This window comes from Gallus gallus, chromosome 13 (assembly GCF_016699485.2).
Source record: "Gallus gallus isolate bGalGal1 chromosome 13, bGalGal1.mat.broiler.GRCg7b, whole genome shotgun sequence".
Classification (NCBI taxonomy): Eukaryota; Metazoa; Chordata; class Aves; order Galliformes; family Phasianidae; genus Gallus; species Gallus gallus.
In genome coordinates, this window is record NC_052544.1 from 10,948,764 (window position 1) to 10,965,974 (window position 17,211).

The 17,211-nt window shown below is 45.7% G+C and overlaps 2 protein-coding genes across 3 annotated transcripts in view; one reads left to right on the forward strand and one right to left on the reverse strand.

Moving 5' to 3' along the window:
• Nucleotides 1-6,953, forward strand: part of ADAM19 (ADAM metallopeptidase domain 19) — a 30,199-nt gene extending 23,246 nt beyond the window's left edge. Inside the window, exons 19-23 of the mRNA NM_001195122.2 lie at nucleotides 42-177; nucleotides 387-453; nucleotides 1,001-1,213; nucleotides 3,303-3,449; nucleotides 4,225-6,953. Of these exons, the coding sequence (NP_001182051.2) occupies nucleotides 42-177; nucleotides 387-453; nucleotides 1,001-1,213; nucleotides 3,303-3,449; nucleotides 4,225-4,299 (638 nt within the window). The 3' untranslated portion in view covers nucleotides 4,300-6,953. The remainder of the gene's footprint in view (nucleotides 1-41; nucleotides 178-386; nucleotides 454-1,000; nucleotides 1,214-3,302; nucleotides 3,450-4,224) is intronic.
• Nucleotides 6,424-15,132, reverse strand: NIPAL4 (NIPA like domain containing 4). Of its 2 annotated transcripts, XM_004944917.5 has the most exons (7): nucleotides 15,065-15,132; nucleotides 13,340-13,588; nucleotides 11,099-11,155; nucleotides 10,067-10,157; nucleotides 8,903-9,063; nucleotides 8,216-8,799; nucleotides 6,424-7,783 (listed from the first exon to the last, which is right to left on the reverse strand). In XM_004944917.5, the coding sequence occupies exons 1-7, from the start codon at nucleotides 15,105-15,107 to the stop codon at nucleotides 7,772-7,774; spliced, it is 1,197 nt and encodes a 398-aa protein (XP_004944974.2). In that variant the 5' UTR covers nucleotides 15,108-15,132; the 3' UTR covers nucleotides 6,424-7,771. The 2 variants fall into 2 exon arrangements, with proteins under 2 accessions (XP_004944974.2, XP_414566.4); XM_414566.7 differs by lacking the exon at nucleotides 6,424-7,783 and having other exon boundaries at nucleotides 8,180-8,799.
• Nucleotides 15,133-17,211: the final 2,079 nt, after the last annotated feature.

Sequence of the window (17,211 nt, forward strand, 5' to 3'; positions counted from 1 at the left end):
AGGATTTCCCATTTAATTAACTGTATGTTCTTGCCCTTCAGGCTCTTCAGCAGTAGTGATAGCTCTGGCCATCCTGGCTTCCATTCTTCTTCTCATTGGAATCGTGCTTTTGTTCTACTATCTGAAGTGCTGGAACAAATTTGTCATCTGTTCTCTGAAGAAGGCTCCGCAGATCAGGTAAATAGCCAGTGCTGTGCCTTGTCTGCTTTTATCCATCCACAGAGTAGAAATCACAGAGGTTGCAAAGAATATAGCTGTCACTTTGTTGGTATAGTCAGTATTTGCTTCTCATTTCTTAACTTTGATTAAAATATAGTAAAAGACAGTGAAGAAAAAGGATAAAACACATCTAGTAAATAACTTTTTTTGCTTTGTCTCATTTTCAGTGATGCCTCTGGAAACGGCCATGCAAACCCTGCCTTCAAGCTGAGAACCCCCCAACAGGAGAGGAAGGTAGAGGCAATGTCACTTCCAGCTCCCCAGGAGAGTTGCAGCTGCCCTGCAGGAGTGGGATGTGGCTCCCTCTCACACTGCAGTTGAGGGGTGGTTTTTCCAAAGGATGAGGAAATCAGACAGATGTGCACCACAGCTGAAAGTCAGTGGGAGCTGAGCATAGCATGTATTTCCAATGGGGAGAGAGGTGGAACCCAGCCAGCCCTGTGGCCGCATGTCTGTCCTGGGGGATCCTCTCCTGTCACATCCCCTCTTTCAGAACTGCAGGAATTGCAAGCTGTGGAGTGATTTGCAAGCATTATTTACAGTGCTGATGCCTCTGTTACTCTGTTCTCTTGATTCCTCTTCCTGCTTCGCAATTCAAAGTTGTCCCAGTATATGTAATCAGCACCTACTGGACATATGTAACATACAGCTGTTGCAGTCAGTATTTCTTGCTGTGTGGCTCAGAGATCTTGTGCAGACCCTCAAAAGCACAGCAGAGAGTGAAGGGGTTGTTTGAAGTGGGCATAACCTAATTCCAGGAATTTGTGGGTCTTCTGCACAGGTGATTGGCTTCCCTGAAATCCCATCAAAACCTCCTCCCCAACCAGCTCCCTCCCTCCGAATTAACATGCAGCAGCAGTCTGCCTTCACCAGCTACAGCTATGGTACAGGGAGTCCTGCAGGACCAATGCATCCAGCACTGGCAAAGGATGTGCCGCAGCGGACGCCCCCAAGCAGGCCAGCACCTCCAGCTCCCAGGTCCCCCAGCTCACAGGTATGATGTTGTGCTGCTGTTTTGCAGGAGTGGTTTGGTGGAAGGCTTGGTCTGAGTGAGGCGTTTTTAACCAGATGGTGTTGGTGGGATGTGGTTATCAGTGGTCCTTCTTGCTTTGTTGTGGAGCTAACCGTGACTGCACTGGATGCTTAGCGCACACAATTGCTTTGTTGTTCATTTCCCTTTCTGACCCACACCTGGAGTCAGGTAGTTTGCATTATAAAATAATATTTGTCTTACCAGGTCAGGAAGCTGTGCAGGTTTTTCATTAAGCTAGCATAGCATAGCATAGCTCCATTTACCACTTGCATGCATTTTATTGCCTGGAAAGAAGCCCCGTTGAGATGACCAAACAGTGATAAGTCTGAGGCTCAGTACCAACGACAGGATCTCTATTCCTTTGGATAATCCCCAGGGTATATTGCATTTGGCCACTCCTGGACTAAAGCCTTGGGCAGATAGAAGATGTTTCTTCATCTCAAGTCAGCATAAACTCTGGCATTTAAACTACTCACAATTATTTGTAGCCCCCCCCCCCCCCCCCCCCCCCCCCCTTTTTTTTTTTGGTCAGTATCAGCAACAAAGAAATTGTTTCAAGCAAAATACATGGAATAAATTTAGGGTTTTTTTCTGATATGGTGCAAAAATGGGATCATCACTATGTTGCATAGGAAACAAAGGGCTTAACCCAGACTGACTCTGACTTACGTGAGCATCCCAGCCACAAGGTAACATTGAGGTTTTTAAGGCAATAGAGTATTGATTTACTTTTCTTGCTGGAAGTTTTATTCTAGAATTAATAAAGATTCCACGTTATTGTGGAAAAAATTGCAAATCACTCAGATTGACTTAAACCTGTTTTACCAAAAATTCTCCTGCTAGCTTTATTAGGTTATGGCCTGCAGAGAAGGGCCTCAGCTACAGAGGAAGCAGGAGGCTGGCTCCCAGGCAGCGTCTCTAAAGGATATAGAAGAAAATGAAGCCAGAATTATTTTAGTGAATGAGATTTGTTTCTAGCTCCATTGTTCCTGTGAGCAGCCAGCACTTTGGGAGGAAAGAAAACTAAAACAAAAGCAGGAAGCTGACTTTAATCAATAAGGAATAGATATCCTTCCCAGCTGCTTGTTGACAAGTTCCTCACTGTCCCCATTGTGTTCCTTCTCCAAAGCATCCAGTCTCTTGATAACAGACCTACTCAATGGGACACTTGTCCTAGGGTTTTGAAAAGCAACCTTGTCATTCTTGGGTTGGAGAAGAGCCACGAGATTCAGAAGATAGGCAGGATGTCATTAATTTCACTGTTTGCTAGTGTCAGTGTACTTCCTAGGCATTTACAGTATCTACCAGACTTGCTCACTTACCTCCCCTATAAGAGCTCTTTGGATCTGGTGCTCTGTGGAGTTTTGGCTTGCCTCATCCCTCCTGCAGTCCTTGGGGAGCAGTGGTCCCCAAGCATTAGTTGATACAGCCATCGAGCATCATGTTTATACATTGTCTGAGGAGACTGCGAGGTTTTTGGGTGCCCTCCAAGATGCGAGTGCAGCTGTGTTTATTAAATCAACACCTGTAAGCCAGAGACTTAGCATAGAAACTAAGCAACAACAGGCAGACAGCTCCTATATGGGTAACTTCTCCCCAGGGCATACTTTATGCTGAAATTCATTAGACAAATGGAAAATACAATGCTTAGAGTATCCTATTAGGGACAGCTGTGTGCACAAACAAAATAATAACAATGTAGGTGGGTGGAGGGCTGCATGTTTGTATGGGCACACATGTGCATGCACATACGGTTTACAGTTGCTGTATGACAGTGCCTCCCATGCAGTCTGTTAGGTCCTTCCTGTTTTGCATTGTACAGGCATTAGATTGTGCTGTTGCTGGGGTGAGGTCCAAAGCAGAGACCCCAAGGTGGGCAGCTGTATACCCAGCCTGCAGTCTCTGACTTCCCAAAAATTAAAAACAAGTAGGAAATACTTGTGGCCACATCCAGAAGCCCAGGCCATGTGAAATGAATTTAAACATCATCTCTGCTTTCAGGTGGGCTATCTCTCCGGTCTGACAACTTAAAACTTTTTTTCTTTTGCAGGACGTTTTGAGGCCCCGGCCACCTCAAAGAGCTTTGCCAGCCAACCCGGTCCCAAACAGGTCCAGAGCGCAGCCTGGGGTCAGCCCTGCCATCCCACTGCCTCCTACTCGGCCCAGGATCCCAGGACAACTCCAGCCTGCAGCAGAGGTGGGCACCGATAGGGAGCAACAGAGCTATTTGGGCAGTAATCTTATGCAGCTGTGGTGGATGGCAATGGAAGGGCTGTTGGGTTGGTGGGCTTTGCTGCAAAGGCCTCTATTTTCACCTGTTCCCTGTTGAGCATTTGCTGTGTCAAATAATACACTTGGTCCTAATTCTGCAGCAAAACTGACTGACCCTTAAGGGAATCAGGCTGCAAGCACTGCTCAGTGCAGGTGCTGTAAGCAGCCATGCCATGTTCTGGAACAACCAATTCACTTCTCCACATCCCTGGGCACTTCCTCAGATTAAGCTTTTATGTGAGTGGGGCAGAGAGAGTGACACAGAAAGGTGAGTGAAGAGCAGCAACCCAGGAAGGTCCAGACAAATCTTGAGGAGTCCAGAGAGGATCAGGAACCTTCTTCAGCCTCTCTGATATGTTTTCCCTGTGGAACATTTCCCAAAATAAGGACAATGAATAAGAGACTTTGAGCAGCTGAGTTCAGCTGCCTGCAAACTGAACTCCTTAGCAAAAAATACCTCCACTCCAAACATTACAGGTGCTGCCTGCAGCATACCTGAAGCTAGATGTCAAATCCTGCACGAACATCATCATGCTATGGGCAGACAATAGCAGTTTCCCCTGTGACCCTTTGGGGTGAATGTGCAGTGTGAGAACAGCCTTCCCCTGGTCTGCTGTAGCATTAGAAAAGGTACTGAACAGGATTTTCTCTTTCATCTGTGCTCACTCCTCTCTCTCTTCCCTGTTTTCTATCTCATTCAGAACACTGGTGTTAGGACAGCTGGAGCAGTAAACATGTTGAGAAGAGGACAGCCAGGCTCCAGTGCACACCCATGAACTGGTGTATTTCCTGCTGGCTCTGACCTTCATGAGGGACTGGATGGCCTTCATCATCCAGAAAAACTTTCATCAGCCACAGGTTGTTTTCTACTTAGCCTTATCTGTTTCCTATGTGACTCAAGAGGCTGCAGGCAGGCTTGGTAGGAGTGCACCCAGGAAGCAAGCCGGTACATGCCAAGCGGAAACCTTCTCTCTCTGCTAATAGCTTTTTCCTTCTATGGACATTTTGTTTATGTGATATTTATATGTTATTGTGCAATATTCAGTGCTGGGATGGGGCAATGTGGGCTTCACATGTTTTTTAGCAGTTATTTAAGTGTTTCCAGGCAGTGCAGGTGATGGCCTTGATAGGCTTTCATCGATGAACTAGCCCTATTGGCTTCCTCAGCCCATCCAGGCAGCAGCAGGAGCAATCAGTGGTGCTATAGAGAAACAGCTGTCTCTTGGGAGACCAGGAGGCAGCTGCTGATAATTTTCTTCAGTTCACTCACAGTTTACAGTGGCCAGCAAGCTGGGCCACAACAGAGAGCAAACCACGGAAATGTTCCTGGTTAAAGTCACTCTGGATTTTGGTTAACTTTAATAGAACATATTAATTATTTTCTCCATGAAACCTTCTTCAGCAAGCTCTCTGCAACCTGTCAGTCCTCCAGCACTCCTTGTCTTTGTGCTGTAGGACCTGGCAGTATCCCCAGCACTGTCTGTGTGTTCTCACCTATGTCACTGGGACACAGCCAAGGTACGACAGGGATGCTCTCCCCCCAAGACACGGAGCTAATGGCCAGAAGGAAGCTTAGCAGCAGCCAGTGCTGAAACCTCCTCCCCACCACATGGTACCACAGCAAATCAATAGACACTTTTGTGTGCATCTCTTCAGGCTTTTGGTCTGTGCTGAGCAGGAATTCAGCACAAGTCGGCTACTCCTCATACGAGTAAGAAACCTGCTCTAATGTTGACCAGGTGGTAATACAGCAGAAATAGTAATGACACATGGTGCTTTTGTAGGGCAGCTTTACTTACTCCAGGTTTTTTTTTTATGGACTTGGATGGAGAGAGCTGTCTGTGTGCACTTTAAGCAGTTGATGGATAGTTCTTACCCTCAGGACCCTCCCTTGTGAATATGTTTGTTTTTTTCCTCCTAATAGTTCGGACTTTTTTACAGGTTTTTTCTTTTTCCTAGGGATTTTAAAATAAGACCTTTTTAAATGCCTTTTTATTATTATTATTATTATTTCCTTTTATTATCTCCTCCTAGGAGAACACAGGGAATTCTGGAGCTGTGGTCACAGTAACACTGTGTTGTGTCTGATACTTCATGGACAGCTCCTCAAACAGTGTAATTGGTGCTGCACGTGTGAAAAATCATATTGTTGGCTTAAAGAAAAATATTTTTGTTCAGCTGGTTGTGTTTCCCTAAGTACTACTATTTAGGAAAAACAACAACAGCTAACGCCTGATCACTCATTGAGCCACACACAGAAGTATAGATATAGGATGATTGAAACCACATCAGTTTTTGCAACTTTACTACCTCTTTCTTCACAAGGAAGAAGTATACAGGGTCTGTCTTGAATTACTGGTTAATTATTCATTATCTTGATCATTTTGGACCTTTTCTTACCTTCTGTATGCCTGGAAAAAAAAACCAACATAATTTACTCCTCTCAGAAATAAGGAATGGTGAGCAGAAGACTTTGCCTTTCTAATGGTGATGTATGTGTATTCTTTTCCTATAGATGGGGTATTTTGCATATAAACTACCCTCCAATTTTATTTTACTGCTCATAGGCAGGGGCCCAGACATCTAATTTGCAGTAACCTGGGTACGTATGGTGCTTCGGGTAGTACAGGTTCAAACTCAGGAACTCTGTCTTATGTCTGCATAAGCAGCCTGTGGTCTTTATGAAAGGACCATCAAAAAGAATGTTTTCAGTGCATTTCATGTGAGCATGGGTTCAAGCTTTTAAAAAATCTCCCCAAACCCACAAAGCTAATGGAAATCCTAATGGAATCCTTTGTTACTGGAATAGCATAACATCTCCGAAAGGTATGTTTAAGTCCTTCTAAATTTTCACATGTGTATAAGTGCATGATAATGGAAACTGCAGGAGGAGTAAAAGCTGCTAAAATATGGTATTTTTTTAAAGACAATGTTACTTGGAAGAACATATACAAAAATACATCTCACTTTCTTCTATGTCCACATACCAAAGGTTTACAGCAATGCTCTCTGTGCATCTATGCAAATACTTGAAGAATGCCATTCATCGTGCCTTTTGCCTAGTTTTTAATAAATTGGTCAGGTTGTCATTAACGAGTGTTCTGTCGCTGTGATATTTCACTACATCAGTCTTTCTGAATGTGCCTTTTGCGCAGAGAGGGCAGGATTTCTGGAGGAATTGTCTTCTTTAAACGTATTCCAAGGCACTGGGAAGGATGACACCTATTTGCAATCTATTTATAAAATAAAATGTGTAAAGCATTATACCAATTAGGATGCCAAAATTAAAGCGAGTGAATTACTAGGATTATTTCCTGCAAAACCAAACGAGGGCGCTGGTTTCCTTCTGCAAAATCAGCCAAGTCATTAAAATCTTTCAGATCCACCTCCATGGGTTGTTAGAAAAAGCCTTTATTTCCCTTTCCACATTTAAAAAAAAAAAAAAAAAAAAAGTACTGAAATGTTATTAAAATAAGAAACTGCATCATCTTCCCTGCCCCAACCTCAAGTCAAGTCTATTCAATGATATCCCAACAACCGACAACTGGGTCTGCACAGGTACATGCCACGGTCCAGGGTAAGTAACTCTGGACTGAGTAAGCTTGGCACAGCTGGGTCAGGCTTTGCTGTGCCCAAATGGACTCCCATCCTTGCATCCCCACCCATGATCCAAATACAAGGGAATTTTGAAGGTGAGCTGTGAGGTCAGGATACCTGCTAAGAAAAACATCTTTAAAACATTCACCTGGTTGGTGTTTCAGGCTGAAAGCATTTTTCATCAGTCATTAAGAAGTGTTACAGTAGTTGTTAGTTTTCCTGATGGGGGTTTACCCTGCTGAAGATTTCCAGCCTGAGCAGGGGCTGCCCCTTGCTTGCTTGGGTGAGGCCTGGATCAGGCACAGTGGCTTTTCACTAACAGCAACGCTGCAGTCTGGGCACTGCAGTTTCTAATGGAAAAAAAAAAAAAAAAGTTGCATAAAACTAATTAATATTGTGCTGCTGGGAAGCTCCTGTACCTCACAAACAAAAGTGTAAAATGATTTATCTGCCACAGTCCCATATAAACACTTTATGGCTTGGGTCCTGACACTTATTCCAAAGTTCACCAAAATTCACCATTTACCAATATTCTTCATCCAAAGTTGCAGAATAATTAAATGTGGATAAGCAGAATGTGAACAGCAGGAGTACAACATTCAGTCCTCATTTTTTTACCTTCGTTTGAGATACTGTTGTGTATTTTAGAGTTCATGCAAGTGCCTAGAAAGGAAAAACAAAAACAGAAATCAATGAATCAGTCAAGGCCTAGAAATAAATACATCAATGATATCTCTACCCAGGGGAAGGAGTAGAGAGTAAACTCTAGCCCTGCCAACAATAAGAGATGGCAAGAGGCTTTGTCCCAGGAGTAACTCATTTCAAGAGGATTTTCAGAGACACAATACATTAAAGCCCAGTGACAATTTGACACACACTTTGCTGCCACCCCATGCCAAAGATCCAGTGTGAGCCCAGTGAAAGACTTGGCTTAACTCTGCCAGGCTTTGGATAAGACACTGTTGGTTTCAATTCTTTGTTTTTCTTTAAATTGCTCAGCAGCATTTGGAATTGTGGCATCAACCTACTCAGATTAGTTTTGTGCCCCACCGCCAAACCCTCAAATGTAACACGCTAAGTATAGATCATGAATACTTTGGATTTATCCTCTGGAGCAATGCTGGAGTTGTCCACTTCTATCAGGATGTTCTTGTCGTCTCGGATGACCGGTGCCTCCTGTTCACTCTGGAGAACCTGTGGCAGATTCCCTAAATTGACATCCATGTCTTTGAAGGCATGGAGTGAAAACACTCCCAAAATGATGGTGAGGAAGCCGCAAACTGTCCCAATGATGTCCACTACAGTCATGGCCACCCATTCTTTAAAGAGAATGATGGAAGTTGTGATGACGATGGTGGTGAACAGCACATAGTAGATGGGAAACACCAAAGAGGTGTTAAAAATGTCTAGAGCCTTATTGAGGTAGTTAATTTGTGTAGTGATGGATGCCACCAGCGTGATGACCAGGATCCACGTCAATGGGTGCTGCAGCACAGGCTGGCCAGCAAAGAAGCCCTTGATGGCAATACCCAGGCCCTTGACTGAGGACACGGAGAAGGCCCCGATAACAGAGCAGATGGTGAGGTAGATGAGGATGTTGCTCCGGCCATAGCGAGGTGCGAGGTACAAGATGAGGAGGAAGCAGACAGCCAAAAGGACCACAGCATAAGCAAGAAAACCTGGAAGGGGAAAGAAACAAATGAGCTCAAACATGAGCTGGCACGAGGGCCAGAGCAATACTACTGCCCAACCCCAAGGGAGAAAACACGACCTCCTGCATACCTGGCTCTTTCAGCTTAAACAACATTTCATCCAGAGTGGTGACCTCCTCTTCCTCTGGGGCGTGTATCACCATCACGGTGCTGCCCACGAGGCTCAGCATGCAGCCCAGCTTTCCCAGCAGGTTGAGCCGCTCTCCCAGCAAATATGAAGACAGGATGGCACTGCAAGGGACAGAAAAACAATGGCTGCTGGTACTTTAAAGTCCTTTAAAGAAGAAACAGCATCTAAAATGTTGTAGAATACATGATACAAGGACACCAATTTGGAATACATCTGTAGGATTCCTGCATGTTATTACACATTCATGTTGCATCTGCTGACAGACGAACTTGCAGAGTTGCAGCCCTGAAGACCACAGCTCATGTATCAGCAAGGTGAAAAAACGCTGAACGTGTCAGCACATCCTGGAGACATTTCCAAGGTTTTCTAATTCACTCATGAGCTGTTGGGCATTATGAAATCTTTGGAACCCAAAGAAGTGGATTCAAGGGCCATTGCAATAGAGAGGAAAAAGAAAACAACAACAAAACTGCTACATTAATTTTAACTTAATCATCAGAAATATTAAGCCCCAGAGAAATGTGAATATAACGGGGCTGTTAAAATGTCTGGAAAAAAAAAATAAAAAAGAGTTGTTTTCCATGACATTGAAACAACCCAAGACAGCACAGCAACCTCCATTTGCTTATGCATTTCCCAGGAATGGAACATCCATACAACCTCCAGTGCCCAGAGTCTTTTTAGCAACTACATGAAAATCCTGCTTCAGAATACCCTGAAAGCTCAGTAAACTCAAGGCAAACACAGAGATAAAGTTAAAAAATGTAGTATTGCTGATATTTTTAGATTTTTTAGTGCTGTTTATTACTGCAAAAAATATCCTTTTACTGTCTGGAGAGTGAAGGCAATGAAAGAAGACACACTGCTAATTGCAGTAATTTAATATGAATTGTATGCAGCTGTTATTCACATCCACATGCAGCATTTCAAGTGCATGGCACTTAGTTTAGTGTTTTCTGGGTGATGCCCCCAAAAGACAGCAACGGTTGGGGTATTTTTAGAAGACATTCTTTCCTCACATTTGCATTACTCCAAGTATGCCTGTCTTATAGACAAACAGGTGAGCAGAACAGCCCAGCTGCAAACCCTGGGCACGTACATCACCTTATGAGCACGCTGAGGGCCCCCAGAGGTGTGACGATGGTCGCAGGAGCAAAGGCATAGGCCGCAAAGTTGGCAGCTTCCCCTCCACCCACTGAATAAACACAGGAAAAGCAAACACCGGTGAATTACAATACACTTTTTGTGCTTTCTCTTGTAGGCTTGCAAACTAGAGATCGGGTTTTACTAGAGGGGCTTCATACTGCTTCAAATAGGGCCAGGTGGGGGAAGCATCCCCATAATGCAAACCTATGCAGGCAAAGAGGCCGAGGGTGCTGGGACTAGGCCACAGCTGACTCCCATCAGCTCATTAAATCACCAGTCCAGGCACACAGCTGCAGTGCATATGGGTCATTACTGGGTGGTGGGAGCCCCAGAGTGCTGGGAGGGCATAGGCTGCTCCTCACCTATAAATTGTCTCTGGGTGTGCTGCTCTGGTTCCTTGAGTGGTTCCATATGGGCTGTGCAGCAGGAGCTGGAGGAGCAGAGCAGAGCAAGGTAGGGGTATTCCCAGCTGCTACTGCTGTGGGGAGAGCCAGGCAAGACTGCTCTGAAAACCTTTCTTGTGGAATTTGTTATTCTCTGTGCAGCTCTAGCTTGGAAAGGTGCTGTACTGTTGGAGCACGCAAAGAAGGTTTGGAGGCTTGCTCTAAGGGAAAAAAAAAACTTTCTTGAAGAAAGGAGCTGCTACCAACACCTTGTTATCTCCCTTGCTGCAGCAGTGACCTTTCCCAGTCTACTGAGGCACATACAGGAGACTGTTTGCCCTGTGCCTGGTACAGCCAGCTGCCCTATTCATTTTTGTCTTCGTATGCTTTTTGATCAAGCAAAATGGAGCTGCTGAGTACTACCAGCCCTGCAGGAGGGCTGCAGCAGGATGGTAGGGGAAGTGTATGGTTTACTGACTCCTCTGGCCTTGAGAGAAGCAGGGAACTAAACAAGGCTTTGAGCTACTGATGCTGGACTTGTTCATACCTTGTTCAAGTGGACAGACCCTGGAAATGATGCAAACCCAGGGAGACAGCTTCTACTTACTGGTTAACAAGCCAGCCCACCAGAGCCAGTCCTTCAGGTAACCATGGCCTCCGTCTCCTGGGAAAGCAAAGCAGGCAGGAGTTAACAATGAGAGGAGACAAATAGCTCTCTGGAGAGGAGTAAGCTACAGTGGGAAGTGTGTGGCAAAGAAAATGGCTTGGAAGGACAGAAAGTGCAAACATAGAAGTTGTGTTGGGTCAAGGCACAGGCAGAAAGCGACAGCTAATGGCAGACGTGTAAATGTAACAAAAGCAGCTGCTTCATCTTACAAGGCAATGGTGATGGCACCCACTGCCCTAAAGCAGCAGATTATTGGGATTGGCTGCAGTGACTGTAGTGGTGATCCTCACTGGTTCATAATGGCGACTGTGCCTCCAAAGCCATCAGTGGATGCCTGTGCTGAGGTCCTGGGGGCTGAATGTGCTTTGGCTTGGATGTCCCTCCCCAGATGACCCTGGGGCTGAGGGTGGTGATGGTTGTGCCTTGCTGGATGCCTCCACACAGAGACTGTTTCCATGGAGCTTCTGTGCTGGACCTTACGTCCCCATTGGATCTCTATGAAGACCTATGTGTCGGCACTAAGGTAAGGCAATGATTTTTTTTTTATGGCTATGGAGGAGGGGAGCTGGTTGGTTGCATTGTGTGAGCCTGTGGTATATTAGTTGGTGTTACTGTATTGTTATGGTTCAGGCTCTAGGTGTCCTGGAGTTATCCATATGTTGTCTGCTGCTTTACGTGTTGCTTTGTGCCTTAGGGTCTCAGCCTGAACTGCTATAAATCCTAATGTTGCCTTTATGTGAAGTTGTCATTTACTGCCTGTTTCTGATGACAAATGATTTCTGGTATTGAAGCTCAATGAAGGAAAGTGAATAAAAATGAGCACACATGGATGCATTGTGCCAGGAACTAACCAAGCTCTGGTCTTTAACCACAAGCTGTTCTATGGCAGGAGCTTAGGCATGGTGATTTTGTGAGGGTAATGGGTCAGAGAGACTGATAGCAGGAGCTGATGGTAACAGTCTATGCACTGCTAGAGCTGTGTTGGAGAAAGCTGATGTGTGCACATAGCAGGACTGAGATACTGGGATTAAGGGGAGAGGCAGGAGAAGGAGCAATGAAAGTGTGGACAAGAAGAGTTCAGGAGGTACAGAATTTTTTTCTGCTATAATCAAACTTCTGGTTCCTTAACAAGTGATGAAGTTTAAATGTTTTGCATTGGTGTTCCTTAGAAACTGTGAAATTGCTGTTTTGTTTGGCTGTGTTTTTTTTTTCTGAGGAACTTTTCTTGTTGGCTGTGATTTGTTTTTTGTCATCAATTACTGGTAAAACATCCTCAAGTAGGAAGGAGTTTGCTCTCGTTTAACTAGATTGGCTCTGAAATGTAAGATAATGTTGGGAGTTCCACAACTGAAACAACACTGATATTTCATGGTGTAAATGCAATGCTGAAAATCAAACCTATGAGTTCACCATTGCAAAGGGGACAGCTTAATGTATGGGAGACAGATACCATTGGCTTTGCTCACCTGCTGCTTAACAATCACCTTGCCTTTTCATGCCTTTGTGTCCCTGCATGGAGATGAGGATACTGAATCCCTTTGGTAAAATGACTTAAGAACACTTCCTATACCAGAGGTAGGAAGCAGTAGTATGTTAATTGTCATCATTTTGTCAGTAGTTATGTAAGTAGGTCGCCTGTCAGGTAGGACTTAAGCTGCTGCTGGAGCAAATATTTGCAGTGTTGATGGGCTGTGCCCAATTGCACGGTGCAACTCAGCTCAGGCGCATTCCTCCACTGTCCCCATCCACAAATGCACACCTCACACTCCACCCCAGGACCTCAGTGCTAGAAGAAAGTTATCAGCCAGCATGTTGTTGAGCAACGTGCTTTGGATGTATTGCTTCTGAAAACTGCAGTAGGGCTCACACAAATCGCAGGGGTGCAGGCGTGCATGAATAAATGGCTTTTGCTAATGCAATTCAAGCACATGGGGATGCACCCTTGTTTCAGGGATTTGGTGGCAAAGCTGCAATGAGAGCAGGGGGTGAAGGCATGAAATTGTGCATCTTGCTCCAGGCTGTGGCGTAGGGATGACTTTCATCTTTGTGCAATGGGGCCCATTTCATAAAAGGTCTTATTTTCCCTGCTGATAAAAGGCTGGTATATGTACACTGAGGTGTTGCCCTGCAATTGCTGGGCTTTGGGTAGATGTGTGGTTCCTGCCCCTCACAAAACCTTACCTGCCCTGGTGCCCCCCTTCTCCACAAGCCGGAGCAGCCCCTTCTTTTTGAGGATGATGCTGCTGCCAATGAGGAAGCTGGAGAAGACAGCCAAGCCCAGACCAATGTAGAATCCATAGTTACTTTCCAGCTGTGTTACCCAGGAAGTATCCCCAGTCCCATTGTCATGGACAGGGTCAGCCAGATCAGCACCTCCGACCACCTGGCACACAACTTGATGGGAAAGGCATGAAATGGAGAGCAGAGACCCTGTGAGAACATGGAAATACAACAATTACTGACGTGGCTATCGAGAGTGCCATTCAGTGCTGTAATCAGTCTCTCATACTCAGGATACCTCTGCACTCCCCTGGAAGCAGGAGGATATTTGGTGACTGGTTTATGGGATGCAGCTCAAGCAGCTTGTTGATACGCTGTGCCTGCAGAGCCATTTGCTGTGAACTGGAAGACCACAAGGACAACTATAATTAATCTGTATTTCCAAGTATCTATGCTAGAGTCTCTCCATAAAACCCCAATATTATGAGGTTGAACTATACCTTGCCAGTGCCCAGTACTAATCCAAAGGCTTTGGTACTTTGCAGCCACCTAATCCTGGCGTCTGCCTGTTGCCTGCAGCTCACTGCTTAGAGTTTAACGTGGAACAGTGCCAGTATTTTGTAACTGTGAATCTGTCCGAGCTCTGTGTACTGAGCAGGGCCACATGATTGCTCGTAAGAGGACAACGGGCTCATCCCAGATTAAAGTTCCCTCTCTGTGTTGGTTTTATTCTCCCTATTTAGGGACAGTTGTATGCTCATGAGTCACAGAATATCCCAAGCTGGAAGGCACCCATTAGGATCATCATGTCCAACTCCTGGCTCTGCAGAGGACCACCCAAAAATCAGACCGTATATGTGAGAGTGTTGGCATCGAGTCCTGCTGGTGTGGAAGGGCTGAACGCAGGCATGGCTGCCCACACAAAAAGCACCAAACCCTGGAGTCTCCTGCTTGGGGTGTGTGGCTGTGTGGGTGGGAAAATTGCTGAGCTACCCCACCCAGCACATCTTCCTATTGCAATCAGAGCTGGGAGTGTAGCATGGACAGTGTGACTGTGCTCTGCTGGAATAAAGCGCCCAGTGGGAGCGTCATATAAAAATCTGTCTCTAGTAAATGACAAACTTTCTGCCTCAAATCATGTTGGAAATATGGATGGAACAGCTATCCCTCTGCAGGCGGATGTGCTGTGGCTAAACTGCTCACGGCTCTCCAAGAGTTGGGTCCCACCTTATTCTTCTCCCAAAAAACTGCCTAAACCTTCTGCAGCCTCCACCCATCCCCTGAACATACAATACAGCTGAGGGTTTGGATCTGAATTAGATCCATCTTTTTTTTTTTCTAATGGAAAAAAATTCCAATGTTTTTCTAAAGATTCTGTAAGATCTTTTTCTCTAATGGAAAAAATAACCTTCATTGTGGAACTGTTTTCCAGGGCACTGGGGGGTTGTTTTCATAGAGTTAGAATTGTTTGAGTAAGAAGGGACCTTTAAAGGCCATCTGGTTTCATTCCCCTGCACTGAACGGGGACACCCTCAGCTCCACCAGGTGCTCAGTGCCCCTCCAGCCTGATCTTGGCTGTCTGCAGGGACAGAGTACCCACCACCTCTTTGGGCAACCTGTGCCAGTGCCTCACCACCCTTATCGTAAAAACTTCCCCCCGCTCCCCCCAGCCCGGGCTGCACCCACCGTTGCTGCAGCTGCTGTTGGCTGCCAGAGGTTCCATCATCATCACCTCCGTCCTCCGCGGGGCTCTCAGTGTCCCGGTGCCGGCTGCGGGCACACCTGCCCGGGCGGCTCCTCCTCCTTCTCCTCCGTCTCTACGCTGCACACCTCGCGCTGCCCTGGAGGTTGGGGCTGCTCCCTGTGGTGTAGCAAGGAAGGGGTTCAGGAGGCGTCCCTTCAAATGTGAGCTTTGGTGTTTGTTGTTTCCTGCTTAGCGTTACGGCTGTGTGCTAATGCAAAGGGCAAATCGTGGGACTGAGGAACGTGTTGTAGCATAAGGAAGGTTGATGTAACTCAGTGGGGATTTTGGGTGGGAGCAGGGACTCCCTCATCACGTACTCATTGCACATAGGCATGTTCCCTGCTGAAGGTCAGGACAGAATTCTGTAATCGCTGTTTTGGCCTTTGAGTCAAAGAGAGAGAGAGGCTGGGCTCCAGCACAAGCACAAAGCAAATACCGGCAGGGGACGTGTGCTGCGCTACAGAGAGTAGAGGTGCAGGGCACGATTTCACCTGCAGTTGAAGACTTTGCTGCCTCCAGCCACTAAATGAAATAAATAAAATGTAAGATCTGCAGGACTTAACGCTTGAGAATTTGCTTTTTAATTTTTTTTTTCTCTGGCCATGAAATACACTGCCTGAACATTGCCTCAGAAGCTGCTCTTACGCCATCATGCTGCGGCACTGCCGGCACCGTGTGCATCTTTCACTCAGCACCTGATCGTATCTCTGTACGACTCTGCTCTCCAGCAAATGTCATGTTTGAGTGTTTTGTGAGTCATCTTGACTTGAATTGGGCCAGTTCATCAGCCACACTCAGTGGCTGGGGAAGGCTGTGCTTGCCAGATCCCATGTCCTGCCCTCCATTGCAGGAGTATCTGATAGCTGTCTGAATGGTGAGGCAATGGTTTCTGGTACAGGAAATTAAAAGGATGGTGACTTATCAGTGATAACTATGCTGCCAAAGCAGAGGTGATGAGATGGTGGAAAGCAAAAGGCACTTTGGGTCACAGCTCTACCTTCCCTTGGTAGCCTGACTTTCTAAATGAAGAGTGATCACATTTAGCATCTTCACTCCCAAATGTCTTTGACACCTTTGGCCTATTTTGTCAGGTTTGGGAAGGAGGTGAGATCTCCAAGAGAAGCTCTTCTGAGTTCTGGGAAGAGAGGAGATGTGGAGGGGGTGAGGTCCCAGAAGGAGAGAATGTGGCAGTGCAAACTCAGACATCAGGAGGGAGCACATGGAGTTGTCACCACCATGGGAGAAGCTTCACTTAGATGATGCAATCAGCTGTGGTACATGTGTGTCACATCTTTCTCCTATAGGGGCTGTGGGGATGTTGTATATAAAGTCACTAAGTCACAGGAGTTGCATTTGATGGATTTAGCAAGGCTGCATATGGCAATAAGGGAGTTAAAAGCCAGGAAGGCTTGGAAAAGAATTGCCTGCAACACTTAGTCAAGGGCAAGTTCAGACCGATAACGATAAAGCAGGGATGCAAACAGTGCCTCTGTTATTGGTTCATATCCTCGTTTTAATGGTAAGGCTGTAATTAGGGGAATTCAGCTCCAAGCTGTGAGCTCAGTGGTTGATACTCACATCAGGTGCTTCCTTAAAAATAAGGTTCACCTCATCAGAAATCAGGGAGTCTGCCATAGTGGCTCATCTTGTAGCAATGTGGTTCCTCCTGAAATACTGGTTCCCCAAGCCAATAAAAACTTGACTGGAGTCCAGAGGATAAAGCAGGACAGCTTTGCATGCAAATGATATCTTTAGCAACATCAAAAGGCTTTTCTTTCCACTACAGTTCTTTATTGCACTGGAAAAAATGGTGGAAAAATAGTTGTTACCCATCCTGTGTGTTGTTATAATGGTGGAAGCATCCTGCTAGCAGCCTGTGGATGCTTCTGCCCTTGGGTGTCTGCTAGGCATTTCTTGTGGGAGCTTTGAGAACAGGACTGCAATTTTCAGCTATGGCTCAGTGTAGTTTGAGATCGACTGCTTTGAAGGGAGATAAATCCTCTTTCTGACAGTGACCTGGTGGTGTAGGGGCAAAAGGAAATGTCTGGTGTTCAGGTGACTGCAGCATAGCAAAATAAAAGCTTGTAGG

Bases quoted from the DNA above. Each gene is read 5' to 3' on its own strand.
- NIPAL4 (XM_414566.7), bottom strand. From the start codon at position 15,107: ATGATGATGGAACCTCTGGCAGCCAACAGCAGCTGCAGCAACG. The intron at 11,156-13,339 runs GTAAGGTTTTGT...TTGCTTTCCCAG, and splicing joins GAAGGGGGGCACCAGGGCAG to GAGACGGAGGCCATGGTTAC. The intron at 10,158-11,098 runs GTAAGTAGAAGC...GTGTTTATTCAG, and splicing joins GTGGGCTGGCTTGTTAACCA to TGGGTGGAGGGGAAGCTGCC.